The sequence below is a fragment of the Vulpes vulpes genome, chromosome 1, assembly GCF_048418805.1.
Source record: "Vulpes vulpes isolate BD-2025 chromosome 1, VulVul3, whole genome shotgun sequence".
Classification (NCBI taxonomy): domain Eukaryota; kingdom Metazoa; phylum Chordata; class Mammalia; order Carnivora; family Canidae; genus Vulpes; species Vulpes vulpes.
Genome location: NC_132780.1, coordinates 92,856,145 through 92,874,102, shown reverse-complemented (window position 1 = coordinate 92,874,102; position 17,958 = coordinate 92,856,145). Strand labels below are relative to the sequence as shown.

Below are 17,958 nucleotides of genomic sequence, written 5' to 3'. Positions count from 1 at the left end.
CATTTATTCCTGGCCCTGTGATACTATCTGGTGCTGTTTCCAAGCACCCAGAGTAATGTGACATCTGCAGGAAGAATTTCAGTTCTGATAGCGTTTTTACCTCCTAGAATGCAATAAAACCAATCATCATGCGTGGATTAAAAACCCGTGCCCTTTGCTAGGACTGTTGCAAAGAGCAAAAGAACTAAATACAGAAGAACTAAAAACTCGAATAAGAAATCAAGTAAGAAGGAGAAGAAAGGAGGAGGCTAAGTGACAGGGACAGCTAAAGAAAGAAAGAAAAGAAGGGAAAGAAGGAGAGAGAGGAGAGAGAAAAGAACAAACCTAAAGGACAAAAGAAAGGAAGGACTCAGGACCGGATTTGTCTCTGTAATACTGCCTTAATCCTGCTGGTTGCTCAGTTATCTTCATAACCTGAGATTGCCTACTCATCCCTATGGATTCCAAATAAAAATGCCATGTTTGTTACGTCTTTGTGGGATGCAGCATTATAAATCGCTTTTGTAGGAAAAATAATTGTTATGTAATAATATGAAAATGGATGGGGGGGGGGATGGTGCAGGGGTCAGCCCTTGCACTCAGCTGCCTGTACATTCGTGTTCTCAACCTGGCTGGGGACTACAAATATTTACTTTATGCCTATTCATTAAACTCTGTGTGCTCTATGCACTCTACAGAATAAAAAGGTAGAAAGTATGACACCATATACCTAAAATGTGGGGAGCAGAGGACTAAAGAATAGGTTCATACCCAAGCAACCATCAACTTCATATAGACTGCTATCTGCAGAAGATGTTATATACCAACCTAAGTATATTTAATTTTTAAAGATTAATTTTCAAAATAGTTATAGATCTTTTCTACCGATTACTTTCTATGTGTGAGGTAAAGCTCTAGTTTGCTTATTTTTCCAAAATATCTCACCTGCCCTATTCCATTTGTCAAGTAATATATTGCTTGTGCACTGGTTTTTAATGGAGCCTTCATTACCCATTATTCTTTTTTAAGTTCCAGTATCTGTCTCCGACCTGTTTTGTTCCATTGGTGGATCTTTCCATGCCGTAGGATCAGTCACTATATTGTCTTCCTTATTATTACTGTCACTATACCCTTTCTCTCCCTATGCCAATCTGAATGTTTGAGCTGGTTTCAACTCTTTAAAAGCACAACCCAAACTCCTGTGATTCTATCAGTCTTATTGCATCCCACTGAAAGCATGCATTTCTAGTTGATTTTCAGTTTTCAAACCCAAAGTTACCATGGAAACGTATAAACTATCACCATTTTGTACACCTAAGGCTTCAATCACACCGTACAATTATTAGCACACCTCCTGTCCAAAGACAGAAGTAACAGTGGGTGAGAGACTCCTCCTTGGGCTCAGAGGGACAAGACTCTGTGAAACAAACAGAATCAAAGGCAGAGATGAGATTACAAGCTACTTGATGGTGGCAGAAGCAATCACTCTCCTCAAAAGGATTTGCTTTGTGTGTGTGTTTTCTCTTTCCCTCTTGTGGATGCAGACAGGATATTGAACAGCAGCTGGGCTCCTTGATCTTGGCAACAGACATCAACAGGCAGAATGAATTTTTGACCAGATTGAAAACTCACCTCCACAATAAAGATTTAAGACTGGAGGATGTACACGACAGGCACTTTATGCTTCAGGTAATCAACAGCCACTACAGAGGTGCCATCTTCGCTGAGTAAAAAATTCTTAGGGGCATGACCAGTCATTTTAGCACACATGAAAAGGAGTATCCCCATGGTAAAAGTTAGAGCCATGGCCTAATTTATCAAAAGCTCTGAGACACATGAAATTTTTCCATGGTTTCCAAGCAAGCAAAATGGGGGTTTTGTGTTATTATGTTCCTGATGTATCACTTTTCCTTGTCTGGTAGCTGCTTTACCACAAAGTTGCCCCACTGGGCAATTGTATGTGGTAAGAATCTACCACCGTCTATGGTTTGATATAATAAAAGTGGTCACTGTGATACCTGGGCGATTTTAGAAATACTGTTTCTGGGACACAAAATTAGATGATGTTAACCAGAGTAGGAACAAAATTGAAAAACAAGTAACCTTCCTTCATGTAAAACCTATTTAATCGAACCCTGCTTTACTTTCTTTTACTCCTGAACTCATATGCTTACCAGCATGTTTATCTCATCTTACCAATTTTCGACGCCAATCAGTAAGTTCTGTTAAGCTTAATTGAATGAACTGAATCGTATCGGGCGCAACTCTTCCTGCTTCATTGCACGGCAAGAAGCCCCTTGGAACATGAGAACAAGAGGACGAGTGAACCTCAGAAGTGGGAGTCTGACCTGATGTCCAAACCAGAGCCTTTTTCTCAATCTTGTATCTTGTCTTGTCTTTTTTCTTTCCTTTTGGCACAAAAGACTGGATGGATGGACCCTGGATTCATCTAGATAGAGCAACAGTGTTTTGTGTTTCATGCTTTCATGGTGCCCTCCGTAGCTGCCCAGAGTGCTCCATCCTTCCTAGGAAATTCCTCCCTCCCAGCTGTAGCACCATATGTCTCGCTCCTTCTTTTTTTCCAAACTAGTCTTCTAGTCTCTGAGTGCCACAGAGATCCAGGTATCTGGTTTTCATGACTCCAGCCAAGTTAGGAGAGGCTGAAAGAATTGGCCCAAACACTTGAATTTCAGAAGGAAAGTTCACTGAGGCCAATGAATTCCCGACGGGCAGAGCCTGGAGGGGACTTCTGCCCCTTACCCACTCCAACACGTACTGGCATCTCCATCAACCAGGAAGTCAAGAAACAATGATATTTGTAACTTAATATGATTGGGGCTTTCCCAGATGCTAGCACTGCCAGTGATTCTGTGATGCCAAAGAACAGGGATCAAAACAAACAGACACGGCTGGTAGTAGGTGGGGCCCAGTACCAGGAGCCAATCACAGCAGTTGGTGGCTAAGGGAGAGAATCTACTTTTCTGGGAATTCAAGGTTCACCCTCTAAGAGTCAGCATTATTAACAAGAGCTAGCATCCCACACTCAGGACAGCAGGAGGGAAGCTTTCAATTTGCCTTGCGAACAACACACCCCAAGATTTGGTGTGACTTAGCTCCCTGGCTGGTGGTCTGAGCTTGCTTCTGCTCAGACACAGGCACGAGAGCACACACATGACTGAAGTGATATCCAGAGTCTGTCAGTGTGGCCACTGTGAGTGAGGTCCAAGTGATCTCACTTGAGCCTGGCTGGGGCCCCTGCGGCTTCCCTGCCCACCAGGGGTGGAGCGATGGAAGGAGCCAGGCCACGGCTTTCCTTGGCCTGCCCACTGCAAGCCTCCTCCAGGAAGCTGTGTGTCCTTGGACGGTGGCTCTTCACTCCTCAAAGCTATAAAGTGGGAATTCTGAATGAAGGTTTTGTGCAGTGGTGAGTAAGGGCTGTTTCCTGCAGAGGCGCTCTGTCAATGCGGGCTTGGTACCATGGGGCGACTGGCGGGTGGGATGACAGCCCCGGGAGCTGAGGGGGCATTTGCTGCTGAAGGATCGTCCTCTGATCATCTCTCCCCGCCCTGTCTTTCTCAGATTGCCTTGAAGTGCGCTGACATTTGCAATCCTTGTAGAATTTGGGAGATGAGCAAGCAGTGGAGTGAAAGGGTCTGTGAAGAATTCTACAGGCAAGGTTAGTAGTGACCTGACAGCTGAGTTTTCACTGCCCCTCTTCCTGTTAGGCATTTATCCTAAACAAACAGGAAATGGCTAATCTAGGGTGACATTTGTTCTTTCATCAACTCTTATTATCCTAACCTTTCTCTTTAACTCTCTTACAAACCAGCCAGCCCTTTTCTGGAAATTATTTAAAAATAAATAACACTGTCTTACTCTGAAAACAGGTAGTAATGAGCAAAAGTGGGAGATAAATGTGTGTGTGTGTGTGTGTGTGTGCGCGCGCACGCATAAAATTTTTTAATGGCTTCCCTCTGTGGATATAAGAATGTGAGGGACAGCTCGATTTGTACTCTTTCATTTTAATGAGTTTAATGCAGCCGAAATGCTAAATGCCATTTGAGGTCAATGTTTTCTGCTCTGATGGGCCTTAGACTCCTCCCATATTTCGTCCCCTGGCTTTCTTAAATAAAGTGAATAATGAAACAGAACACAGCTGACCAAGAATTGAGCTCATCCTCTCAAACATATTCAGTGAGAAGAGAAATGGCCCCCAGTGAGGGTATAACTTTTAAGAGATTAACTTCATTCAGAAATAAGGCTATGAATGAGTGAACAGGATCTTGATGCTGGGTGGGATATGGGCCTTTAAACATAGCCTTGTTTCTTCAGGCCTGGTTTCAATGCTCAGGATGTTTGTGCAGGCACAACAGTGCCCTGATGTTAGTGACAGGATCAGGTTTGAGAGTCTAAGGACAAAATAAAGCCTGAAGTGTCCCACATACCAGCTCTGTGAGGAGGTCAAATCGCAACAGTGAGCCTTTTTGGAGAAGCTTCCATCGAAAGATGTGTCAGTGACATCGAGATGGTCCCAAAGACAGAAGACAAAGCAGAACTGATTGGGTTCATGTAGGGCCAGAAGGATCTGCTCACCCTCTCTATTGCTCGGAGCAAAAGTGCTCACGGAGTGCCCACAGCTCTATATGACTTCACTTCAGTTGAGTGTGAATGGTTAAAAGTCAAAAGATCAGTTCTTATTGCCCATGATATAAAATCTCCACCGAGAGAAAACAAAAGGAAATATGATGAAATTGGGACAGGAAGCTTAGATCAGATAAGTATTTTCTTTGTGATCTAGAAAATATTGAAATAGCAGCATGAGAGAAAGGCTAAGATCCTCATGCTTGGAAATCAAACGATGGGACAGAAAAGAGATTCTACTCTGTCCCTCTTGGTTTTGACTCAACCATGTGCTCCTCTTGGCACTGATTGCAATTTAACCCTTTCCTTTTCTTAACATCCTATTTGAATTATGAGCCACTTGAGGCCGGGGCTGTGTCACATGGGCAGATAGAAAGGCCCATGGAGCTGGCGAATTGAAGTTATCAACTACATGGAGTGAATAGGATCACCCAAGAAAGGGAATCCATAAGATCTCTTTACCAAAACTGGTTGTTGTCCCAACAATACATGCATGTGCTCCATTATAAGACAGAACAACCTAGAACATATGTAACTCTGACCACAAAAGGTGAGCCTCCATGCACTTTGCCCTGGCATGTCTCCTGGCAGAGAAAGGAATACAGAGAGGGTATGTCAAGTCCTTTTTATTTAATAGCATTATGGTTGAGCAGAAGTTCTGTCTGTTTAAAAGGAGAAAGAAAGACTGGATTGGTCAAACTGCCTATCCTCTCTACTGAATTAGTTATTTTTAATTTTATAAGCACAATTTGTATCATTTTGGTTCATCTTGTTCGGGCTTTCAGTTTAGGATATGGGTTTCCAAAGACTGCTCATAGTCTTAGCCAAAGTATCTTTAATGATTCATGTTGCTGAGCAAAGGAAAACCTTTAAAATTAAGGGTGAAGACTTAGGGAGAAAGGAAGATGACATCCCATGAATTAGGAAAATAGCATTAAATTCTGGGACCTAAATTATGATTCTGAACATCATCCAACTCCCTCCCCTCCTTGTTTTAAGGAATTAGAATCTCTGTCCTGTTGTAACCACCAATTGATATCTTCTCAATCAAGATTCCCCAAAATTTTATTGAACATCTGCTTCCAGCCTTGTCTAAACTTTAGCAAAACTGTTAATTTTCCTGTGTACAAAGGCCCATGGGTTGGGGGGGGGGGGGAGTTGTGAAAGATAAAAAGAAGTATCATTTCATAACCTCATAATAGGTTTATTTTATTGAACATCTAAGATTCCCAAAAATTTTATTGAACATCTGCTTCCAGCCTTGTCTAAACTTTAGCAAAACTGTTAATTTTCCTGTGTACAAAGGCCCATGGGTTGGGGGGGGGGGTTGTGAAAGATAAAAAGAAGTATCATTTCATAACCTTATAATAACCTCACAGTAGAGTAGCCTGAGGGGCTCAGTGGTTGAGCATCTGCCTTTGGCTCAGATCGTGGTCCCAGGATCCTGGGATCAAGTCCCACATTGGGTTTCCCATGGGAAGCCTGCTTCTCCCTCTGCCTATGTCTCTGCTTCTCTCTGTATCTCTCTCATGAATAAATAAAAATGGAATCTTTAAAAAAAATAACCTCAAAATTTACTAGGCAGTAAATTTCCTGGAGGAGCAAAACAATGCAAATTTCCTCTTTTTATTCTCTACATTGATTCAACAAAGAATCGGAAATGTACAGTGCTTTATAAGTATGTGTTGCATAAGTAAATGAATAAATGATTTAATTGGATGATCTTTCATGGTGGAGGTCACAGAAGAAGATCTGGTGCTGAGGACATAGAATCTGAACTGAATGAGTTGGAAGATGTGCAGTGTCTTATATTTTCCAATAGGATAGCCATGAAGCACATGTGACTAGTTAAATTTAAAATAATTAAATATAATTAAATTTAAATTTTAGTTCCTCGGCGGGCGCGGGGGCGGGTAGCTGCTTGGTCGGCCCCACCTCCCCGCGCCAAATAAATAAATAAATAAATAAATAAATAAATAAATAAATAAGAAAAAAAATAAAATAAATTTTAGTTCCTCAATTTTATTGATCATATTGCAAAAAGCTACTATGGTTGGCAGTGCAGAGAACATTTCCATCATTGCAGAGTCCTGTTGGACCCTGCTGGTCTGCAAAGGGAAGAGTAGAAATGGACAAAGGCATTGAAATGGGGACCTACTTCAGAGAGCAGCCTGGACCATAGAAAGTGAGAATGGAGGATTTGTGGATTTGTACAACAACCAGGCTCAAGTAGAGAACATGACAATGACAGTCATCTTAGAAAGTGCAATTGAGGCAGCATATATAATTGAAGTAGAAGAAATACTGAAGGAAGAAAACTAGCTAAGAAGCAAACACTAAAAGTGAGTTATTAATAAGCTAGAATGGAGTCAGGCAGAGTGTTAGTAGGGGATAAAAGACACCCCAAGAGAGGAATAAACAGGATTTGATGCCTCAATATGGAGGCTAAAGGGAAGGAAGTAATCAAAGACAATTCCTCCAAAGTGTCAAGCCTCACTGAAAAATCACAATTAACAGAATTATGGAGGTAAGAAGTAAAACTCATTTTAATATTAGAACTTATTTTAATATTAAATGTTGTCATGCCCTGTTCTCAGAAAGCTATCATCATCTGGCTTCTCTGAATTCCTCAGGTTAAGCTGGACTGATGTCCTCACCTCAGTCTTGAAAATAAACCAGGGTCCAAGGGTCCAAGGGACCACAGGAGGCGTGACCACAGGCTTAAAGCAAATGACAGAGGGTAGCATCTCATAGGTTCTAGCTCAGCTGTTAAGTGCAGACACTTTGGAGCTGGACTTTGTAGGTTGGAATCCAGGCTCCCCCCCTTTACTAGCAGTGTGACAACTTGGGTCAAAATATTTACCTTCCCTTCATCTCAATTTCTTCATCTGTAAAATGGGTTTTACAATGAAGATGTTATGGGGAGGAAATTAATTAACATATGTAAAATGCTTAGACTAGTCCCTGGCACACACTAGGCACCATATAAATGTTATATTTATATCTCCTCTAGTTGAGAGGTATATATTCACAACTGTGAACTTAACTAATGTTTCTGAGCACCAGCTTCTCTACTGATTAATCAGACTGTTTGTCCCAATGCAAAATTTACCCATAATTTTTCACCCCTGAAGGAATGACAAAATATTCTGATAAAGCTTTACATGGTACATTTCTTCTTTGGTCTTCTAGCTGGCAAAGGCATCAAAGAGAAATATTTTCCTGACTTTTATACTTTTTTTAAACTTTAGTTACATGAGGTGCAGCCAAGTCAGATTAAAGGTAATAACCGTTATTTCTGCTCAATACTATAGCTACAGATGGAGATGTTCCTCAAGCGAGATTTTCTAACACCTCACCCCCACTTCCTCCCTACTTACTATTCCTGGTTGTCCAGAGGAAACCAGACCAGGCTCAGGCAGAGTGAAAGGCAGGGGGAGCACAAAGAGAACAAAATCAGTTCTCTTAACCTGTAATTTAAAGCCAGAACTTCCATTTCATGTAGGAAATTGTTCATTACTTGTATCCTTGCTTTTATTGATCTTGGTCAAAAGTTTATTCTAGCTCCAGAGCATGCCTATTTACAATGAGCCTATTGTAAATGGTCATTGACAGTCATATTTTTAAATCTTCATGGGAGCTACCAGAGCAAGCAGGTGCTAGGGAGTTCCTCATGATAAAAGGCAGTGAACGGTAATTCCCAGAATAACTTCTTTGAACTAGATCGCTAAAACTAGCAACACTCATTTTAACAAATTCTAGATTATCAGTGTGTCTTCTTCTTTCTCCTTAGGGGACCTTGAACAGAAATTTGAACTGGAAATCAGTCCACTTTGTAATCAACAGAAAGATTCAATCCCTAGCATACAAATTGGTGAGTTGAATTCAGTTTTAATTTGTTTTTCAGTTTTAGTTTAACATAAATACTTTTGGCACCTCTGCCAGAGTCACAAAGAAAAGAAGATCTACACACAGCCTTTGAAAAATCCAAACTGGAGGTTTAACGAATGACTGAGTCCAAATAAACACCCTAATCATCCCTAATCTACTAGGTCATTGCCAACTGAGAAATTATGAAAAATGGAGTAAAAGCTTTGTTACAGACTCTTAACTAGTCTGTGTTAACTTGGTAGTTCAGAATCTAATCAAAACCCAATAGAGTAGAAGGGAAGTAATAAGAATCAACTCTTTGCTGCTGAGGAACAGATAAGTTCAACTCTGTTTAGGACTTGAAGAGTAGGAAATTGGCAGAATCAACCTTTGGGACCCTTCCAATCTGCCCCACTACCCTTCGTCCCCAATGCAATTCCAAGGGCCCATGCTCGGCAAGCCATGCTGTCCCTGGTGGTCCCAGGGGCCCCATGCTTCTCGACTCTCCACTTCAAAACTTACTTTCAATCTTATTCTCAAATGTCAGTTGCAGTAAACTATTTAATTGTGGTGCCAATGCATCCAAAGTAATGATTACTCTAAGTTACGAGTCAGATCATTAAACAAATCAGACTATGGAAATTTTAGGCACATAGGAAATATTTTTGATCTAGCAAGAATTTCTATCAGTTCTTAAAACACTCTACCAATTCCATCTCCATTAAAAGCGAGTCATTCATTTCCTTGCAGCTCCTTCCAATTAAAACCAAACTCAGAACTTTAATTCTTTTACTCATAAATTATAGCCCTGACATGTACCAGTTCCCACAGATCTCAGAGAGCTTAATGCACTCACAGGGCTGCAGACCTCTGCTAGGCTACAGCTGAAAGCCTCTACGTGGGAGGGAATGGGGCATTGGAAAAAAATAAGCTGAAAAGTAAGAAAAGCAGAGCAAGTTAGTCAAATAATAATATGTTTATAATCCCTAAGAGCCAAATCTAATCCACAAAAGAGTCCTAAAGTCATCCCAGGAAAGAGAAACAAAATTAACCTAGTTACAACGATTTGAATGACGTATGCAAATATTCAAATAGATACGTTCAAATTATGGGATTACTGGACATCTATTTTTTTCCAAATTGCCCTTAGTATTGTTATGTTGTTTTTACAATCACACTGATTCTTCTGCTCAAAAAAGGAAAGGGTGGGACTGTTATTAAAAAAACAACAGCAACAACAACAAGAAGCCAGGAAGAATCCGTGCGATGACATGGCTACAGGATCCTTGGGGCCGCGGGGGACTGGGAGCAAGGAGAACAGGAATTCAGCCTTGGGCTCCCTGGAGCCGGTTCCTCCCTCTCGGGGTGCTTTAGATGTGGGGGTTCTGCAGATGCCACTGCCAGGAAAACACCCTGACCGAAGTCCTGGCCCTGGGGCCCCTTTTGTTAAGCTCTGGCCAGGCTCCTGTTAAAGACATTTTGTGAAAAGCATTCACATTGTTAAGCACACAACCTGGATTTGCAAGGCAAACCTGATTTTAGAGACCCTACCCTGTTGTTGTCATGAGAACACACTTATTTTGTCAGATCATATGTCCTGGTTTTCAGCACAGGAAAATGCGGTTACCATAGATACCTGTTTTTACAATGGGGTGGGGATTGAGTGACTAGGAAAGTCTCAGGGATCCTACACCTGCACAGCAATAATGAAGAGAAAGAGAAGGTGATTATAAAACAACCTGCGCACATAAATCGTCCTCTGTCTCTGTCCCCCACCTCCCAGCTCTGTAGGGGCAGGTGGGGAGGTGTGGCATGAGGGGGTACATCAGGCTAACCTGGAAAAATCCATAGATAAACGCAGTCTGATGGGAGCTGCCAGCTTCAGCCTCCCGGCCAAGGTTTTTGCCAGTGGGTCCTAAGTGATACGGCTATTTCCTTTGCCCTGATTCCTCTGGAACCAAAACTGTCCCCTCTCTATTTCCTGTCCCATCCCCAGTCAGAATATCCCGAGTGCTGTCTCAGGTTTAGATCTGGTCTTCTGTTTAAGTCATTCATGTTAACCCAAGTGGAAGTGGGATTTAAAATCCCCTTCCCGGGTGGCTCAGTGGTTGAGCGTTTGCCTTCAGCTCAGGTCATGATCCAGGAGTCCTGGGATCGAGTCCTGCATGGGGCTCTCTGCTCAGCAAGAAGCCTGCTTCTCCCTCTCCCTCTGCCTGCCGCTCCCCCAGCTTGTGTTCTCTCTCTGTCAAATAAATAAGTAAAATCTAAAATAAATAAATAAATAATAAAATAAAATCCCTTTCCCTATCTCCACCAAATTCTGCATTTTAGAAAGAAGATGTTAAATCGAATGACTCTCTAATTGGTGAAATCTGTAGAAAGAGGAGGAGAAAGAGGCTTGCCTTCAATCCTTCTTTGCTGAGGCCACCATGTCTCCCTTCCCCCACTCCTAACCCTCCAGGAGGTCAAAATCTAAGCAGTCAGTCCGTTGCTTGAATAGAAGAGAGAGCTTGGCGTAATGCCCCAGGAACGGATGGAACAGGTTCCCAAATGTGATCACGCACAAGCCACTTTCATTTGAAAAACTACCTCCTGGTGTCGATGCAGACTTCAAAATGGCCTTTCCTATCCACTATAAGAGGTCTTTATATCAGACAAGCAGAAATATACAGAGGAATAATTCCCCCAGTAACGTCAGGAAGATTATGAGTTGATTTTTAAGTGTTGGATTTGTAGCTTTTTTATATCAAAGGTAAACTTGACCAACATTCACACTTTAAACATTAGTATAATTTTGTGAACTATCTTTTTAATATCAAATCTCTCTTATAGTAAAGGATATTAGAAATTAGATATAGAGGTTACGAAAGAAGTGAAGAAAATTCAGGAATAGCAAACAAGAAAATTCAATGAAATCCTTACTTGCTGACTCCCTATATAACCTAATCATTGGCTTAAACTTTCCTCCTCAGGTTTGGGTGATCTAAAAGGATCTCATAATACTTAAGTCATAATTAACATACAATGAGATAATGCAGAAATGTGAAATATCATTTTGCATGATATTTTGCATCCTTTTTCCATCTCTGTAGCATTCTCAAAAGCCAAGTATCTGCTGTTTGTTCAATAAAAAGATAATCAAATCAAGCCTTATGATCCACAGCCTTGTAAACATAAAGTGTCAGTTATTGGAAAATTCATTATACTGAAAAACACTTGTCTTTTCTCTTCCACACCTATGTTTCAATAAAACCTAAATATGTTCAAGTTTGTGATGATGTCAAAAATTCCAGCCTAGACTGAAAGTCGTCCTGGCTTTAATAAATCATATTTAGAGACACCTGGGTGGCTCAATGTTTGAGTCTCTGCCTTTGGCTCAGGTTGTGATCTCAGGGTCCTGAGATCGAGTCCCACATCAGGGGAGCCTGCTTCTCCCTCTGCCTATGTCTCTGCCTCTCTGTGTCTCTCATGAATAAATAAACCTTTAAAAATAAATAAATACATCATATTTAATATGGAAAACACGCTAACACTGAAATATGATTAGAACACAAAGAGTCTAAAATAATTAAGAGAACAGACATATCTAACATCAACCAATCTTATCTGGTCATTTAAGTGGGGATTTCATGCCCGTAAAAACCCGTATTGAAGATGAGTGAACTTTTATTTACCTACATTTAGTTGTTTAATGTAACTAAGAGTAAGACAAAACTGTGAATCAACACTGTTGAAGAAATATCCTATAGGGTGGACATATGCATTCCTCAGATGAGTCTAAATCAGCCCTGTGCCCCTTCCTCATATCATTCACCCCTTCCTGCCCTCCTCCAGCCCCCTCCCTAGCTCCAACACACTTTCCTATCTTCCTGTTTACATGTCTTTCTCCCTCAGCAAATAATAACATGTATTGAGGGTTTGCTATGTTCTAGGAACTTTCTGAGCATTTCACCTGTGTGAAGTTATTTCCTTGTCCTAACAACCCTGTGGGTTTGGTACTCTTCCTAGCTCCTTTTCACAAATGAGGAAACTGAGGCCCGTGGGTTAAGAAACAACCCAAGGCGACATACCTGGTGCTCTTAAACTGTGGGTGGGGACCACCTCATCTTCTGCCTCCACATCTCTGGGTCGGGCACAAGGTGGGGTTCCCAATGGATCTGGGAGGGGGGGCCACATAGGTTTGACCGCCTTCATGCTGCTGAGCTTGGCCTTGCGTGTCCTAGGTTTCATGACCTACATCGTGGAGCCACTTTTCCGGGAGTGGGCCCGTTTCACTGGGAACAGCGCCCTGTCTGAGAACATGCTACGCCATCTGTCACACAACAAAGCCCAGTGGAAGAGCCTGTTGCCCAAGCAGCAGAGAAGCAGCAGCGGAGGTGGTGGCGGTGGCGGCGAGGACCAGGCAGGCCAAGGGACGGAGAACGAGGAGCAGACTGGGACCATAGGCGACGCCCCGTAGTCCTGGCCAGCCTGCCCCTGCTCTGCGCAGAGAGAGAACCTCCTGGAGCAGAGGCCTCCTGAGGGGGTGGCAGCTCCGGGGGGGGCGGTTCTGGCCGACGAGCCCAGGCACTTGCTGGGCTTTGTCCGGGGGGTCTCTGGAATGCCACCCTCCTTCCACTTACCTGCCTCCCCTCCTTTTTCCAAGTGTACAGAAGCCATCCGTCACCTCAGCATTAGCTGCCGAAATGAGCAACTCCGTTCAGGAACGTGGGAGCTGATTCTCGGGGCAGGGTCGCCCCTCAAGGAGAAGATCCGGGGAGTAAGAAAGAGGTGCTCCTGCCATGCCCCCCTCGGGCCCTGGGTCACACTACTGTGACAGGCAACCAGTGGCTAAGTCCAGAGCATTTTAGCATTTGCCCTCTGACTGCTGATCTGCATGACAAAAACACCAGCATAATCGGAACTCCAAGGAGATTGGTCTTCAGTGCAAGAGCACAAGCGAGAGCGTGAGAGAGAGGACCTTCTATTTTAATAATAATTATTATTATAAAAATAATAATAAATCTTTTTAACTTTTCTATTTTATGCACTAGACAATGGATCTAAAACTTTGGATTAAGATTTCTCAATGTACCCAAACTTGAACAGGGGGTTCATTGTTTTGTTACTGACTTTTTGCCACTTTGGGTCAGAGATTTGGCATCTGCTCAACTTAAGAAACCACGTTTCCTATCCGATCCGAGGGGAAGGTGCTTGTACGGTTCATTCCTTTGCACCATTAGCCAATCTGTCTTTTATCAATAACTCAGATTCAGTGACATGTTTGTATGCACACATGTACATTTCCTGTAAATACCAAGCGCTACTGATTCCCATGCCAAAATACATGAGTATTATGGGATTGCTACCTGTATAAACAATGGCACTGTGAACAGAATACTGTTAGTTTTAATACAAGAGAATGCGTTTGTAAATCTGGTATAGAGTTTATTAATATACTATTGTTTGCAGATAAAGGCCTTAACTTTAAACATTTTTCATCTTCTGAGAGCTGCCCGACTTAAATCCTCACAGGTATCCTTCTGAACTGCCTTCCCATGTCCATCTTTGTGCTTTCCAGCTAAAGTCGAAAGCCAAAACTGAATAAAGTCTTTGAGGAAATATTCTGGAAACTTCACACGCATTCCACTTGAGACCATAGTGTTTAATCTATGGCACCAAGCACTGTTTCCTCAGATTAATGAGACCTTTCAACAAGCCTGAAGTCACTTTTCAACACAGTGCTGTTGCACACTCTGTTTTAACAAGCCAGCTGATAAGCTTGTGTTTATGTGACTCTTGTCTTGGACCATGGCGATGTGTCAACCTTGCAGGAGACACAGCAGGTCTCACAAACTTTTATGACCCTGTCATCTAACCATCAGGGAACTCCCTGCTCTCCCACCACACTTTTGTCTGTTATGGCTACAGTACCAAAGCACCTTTGGTTTATGGTTGGCGTGCACTTCTTTGGTGTTAATAGTTAACTGGATTTTTCTTTTTCCTTAATTTCATGTAAACAACTACTCAATTATTTAGCTGAAGTTAACTCTATTTAAGTAGAGAAAACATTTCAGTTTTTTGACCGAATTCACCTTTCTGGCAGGTCATCGTGGTTAATTATGGTTCTAGCTAACAGAGTCACCTTGGAATCTGGCTGCCATTTTTTCCGCAGACGCTTGGTCAGAAAATCAGTTTGTCCACAGCATCCTTCTCTAGTGACTAAACTCTGCATTCAACCGTTTCCTCAAAAGTTCTAGCATAAGCAATGTTATGTGAAGATTGGCATGTCCCTTTCTTCTCACCTTAAATAATGTTGTAGTGGGAGGACGATAATATCATTTCTGCCTCTATCAAGCTACTTTGCAAGGTGACAAACCAACAGCTAACTCTCATTTCCTACATGCAACTCTTGTGGGGGTTTTTTCCCTCCTAATATACCAATGAAATGTTAGAAACTTGACTGGTTTATAATAAGTTTCTGTAGAGAGACTGAGGTTTGCAGAGTTAGGGTTTAAGGGAAATTTTGGAAAGTTGGTTATATTTTCATTAAAGTGGGAAAGATTGTCAGATGGTACTAAAGAAAGTTTGAAAACCTCATGAAATGGGTGGATGATAAGTTGAAATTGTTGATCTGGGTAAGAGAGAAGTTGTGAAATCTTAACACTAACTTTTTTTTCTCTGTAATAACTATGAACTGACACATGATTCTTTATTGCTTTAATCCTCTGAAGCTCTCATCTTGATGAGGTCCCAACAGAGAATATGTTGAATGTATTCCTGCTTCCAAATCTCTCTTACTTTGGTCTGATGATGCAGAGAGAGCTTTTGAGTGGTCTGTGTTTAATGTTCATGAGATTGAACGAAGGAAAGCAATTGCCAAGGATGATACAGTGGAGAAAAGAGAGAAGATGCTATTTCAGCAAATGGGGCCTCTACCTTGGGTTTAGGAAATGGACTTTGTTTAAATTATATTTATATTGTAACTTAAATAAATGAGATTGGAGGCATTTTTAGTAGTTCCAAGTTTCTAGGACAAAAGTCTATGTTACAATTAGGTCTTGAAGAAACGCTCTCAGAGAAAACCACCAAATATCCTACAGTTAAGTCTATGAAGCAGCTACCAGTACAATCAAAATTTGAAGTCAAATGAGACATGATGCATAAACGAGATGCATTTTTGTCCTTCTTTCAACCATCCAGAGTTTTCTTGAGTTTCTTGCTTTTTGGCAAAAATAAAGAAGAAGAAAGAGAGAAGAAGAAGAAGAAGAAGAAGAAGAAGAAGAAGAAGAAGAAGAAGAAGAAGAAGGAGAAAGGGAATGTGAAAGCTTTTTTTTTTTCTTGCCTGCTAGTGGCTCTCTTTCAAAAGAAGAGTTCAATTGCTAGTTGAGACCTAGCTATTGGATCATCCATGGATTTTATCTTTATATTCTTCTCCTGGTCCATGGACCACCAATAGCTGATTTACCAAGTTTAATTCTGTCATCACTTGAGAAGAAAGGAACCAAAGGGCTATTTTTAGTAAGCAAAATAGAGTTCAGATCAAATTAAGAGAGAGAGAATATATATCACTGCCAGGCCTGATCGTCAAAGCCTGCTTCTCTTTTAACAGCATCTGTGAATAGTCAGAAACTTGTTCATGAAGCCCTGACCTACCCATAACTCCTCTATGCCGAATAAAACTCCCGCTCTGTTTCTACCTGCATAAGGCTTCCCACAAAGGCATTTGGAATGTGTCCAGCAACACTGTCTTCAGATAGTGCTTCCTACAAAACACAGACTTGTTTTGTAATCTTTTCTCATGTTGAATCAATCAGATCTGCTCACTGGTTTGAATTTGGTTATGAGCTTGTGTCTCACTGTATTTCTTATGCTTTGTTCTTTTAAGCAAACCCTTAAAATTGTGTTGTTTTGTGTACACATGTGAGATTTAGAGAAAAAAAAACACCTTGTGAGTTTTGCTCAAAATGTGGCCTAAATATCCATTGGCATGCCTAGATGAACAATTGAAAATAAAGATAATTTCTTAAAAACATCAAAGTATAAAAATATACTGATTTTCACCAGGTAACATGTTACCAGCAAACCAATCAGATTCAACAAAAAAAGCCCACTGCTCAAGAGAAGAAACTTTCAAGGGAAAAATGCATAGATACAGACATGGTCTCCATGTGAGTCATTCTACTTGGGGCTACAGAAATAGCCATGTCCCTGAAGGCAACACTTGCCATTTAGCCCCAAGTTAGGGAAAGAGGGCTCACTTTCTCGCACAAGTCAGTTCTACACTTCCCCCGACTCCTGATATTTTTCTGTTTCACATTTGTCAAACTCATATATGAGTGAGAATGAGGTAGAGTGGTTTAGATTATTATTAAGACAAAGCAGACTGCATTCAGTAATTACCTGTGAAAAATATAATCTTGCATTTCAGGACCGGAAACCATCAAGAACAATAGAATAATTCAGGCAGGACAACTAAATGTCTTAAACCCATCTGGAAATAGATGAGAAAAAAAACCCCACCACCTTTTGTTTTCCAGAAATAACCTTGTATCTCCATAGTCTCTTCATGTCCCATTTATTAAAACTGGATTCAGAATCTTACAGATTCCTTCATGTTTCACTACACCTGAATACAAAGCCATGTTTGCATTTGTGGATGCTCGATATCATAAAATCAAAATCAAAATTGAGATGCCAGAGGTTTTCCCAGTGAAAGTGAGATGTGATTTTTAAATGTACCTGGGAACCTAGCTGAGACATTGTGAAATAAGTCAAGCCTATGTGAGCAATTGAATTTCTATTAAACAAATATTGATTGAGGATCTACTATGTTCCAAAGGGTGCACTAGGCACTTGGAATATAAAAAGGCTCCATTTCCCCAGGAGCATTCAGACTGCATCAGAGACGGGCACTGCCAGTGAATGCTTCTTAGAGAATCTGTGAGAACATCTGTAAAGGCTCAACCACAGCTAAAGCCTCTCTCCTGGAGTATAACATAACAGAATGCAGATAAGCTTTGGAGACTGTAGGGGCCAAGGGCAGGCTGCCCCAAGGTGTACCACTTGGCCATATTGATTATTTTTTTTTAATTTTTATTTATTTATGATAGTCATCAGAGAGAGAGAGAGAGAGAGGCAGAGACAGAGGGAGAAGCAGGCTCCATGCACCGGGAGCCCGACATATTGATTATTTTAAATAAAAGTTACTTGAGTGACAGCCTCTGTAAGAAGGACCCTCAGACCCTCCTCTGTCCCCCTGAATGCAGGAAATAACTCTTCCATGTGAAAAGTACCCATCCTGTCTCAGGAGGTGAAGACATCCCTGTCACCAGAGATGGGAAATTTAGAGCCAAGAAGGCTGTATAGACAACCTTTCTCACTTTTTTCTAATTTACTACCCCAGGCCAAATTCTGTTTAGCGTTTTTTACTAATTGAAGCTCCCAAAGTTTTCTTCATCCTGTCAATTCCTTATAGATCTATTACCT

The 17,958-nt window shown here is 41.3% G+C and overlaps 1 protein-coding gene across 3 annotated transcripts in view; it reads left to right on the top strand.

Moving 5' to 3' along the window:
- Positions 1-16,504, top strand: part of PDE7B (phosphodiesterase 7B) — a 306,678-nt gene extending 290,174 nt beyond the window's left edge. For 2 of the 3 annotated variants that reach the window (XM_025997877.2, XM_025997875.2), the window contains exons 9-12: positions 1,524-1,668; positions 3,559-3,655; positions 8,414-8,494; positions 12,714-13,411. In XM_025997877.2, coding sequence (XP_025853662.1) covers positions 1,524-1,668; positions 3,559-3,655; positions 8,414-8,494; positions 12,714-12,949 — 559 coding nt within the window. In that variant the 3' untranslated portion in view covers positions 12,950-13,411. Of the gene's footprint in view, positions 1-1,523; positions 1,669-3,558; positions 3,656-8,413; positions 8,495-12,713 lie in introns of all 3 variants that reach the window. The other variant, XM_025997876.2, reaches the window with a different exon arrangement.
- Positions 16,505-17,958: the final 1,454 nt, after the last annotated feature.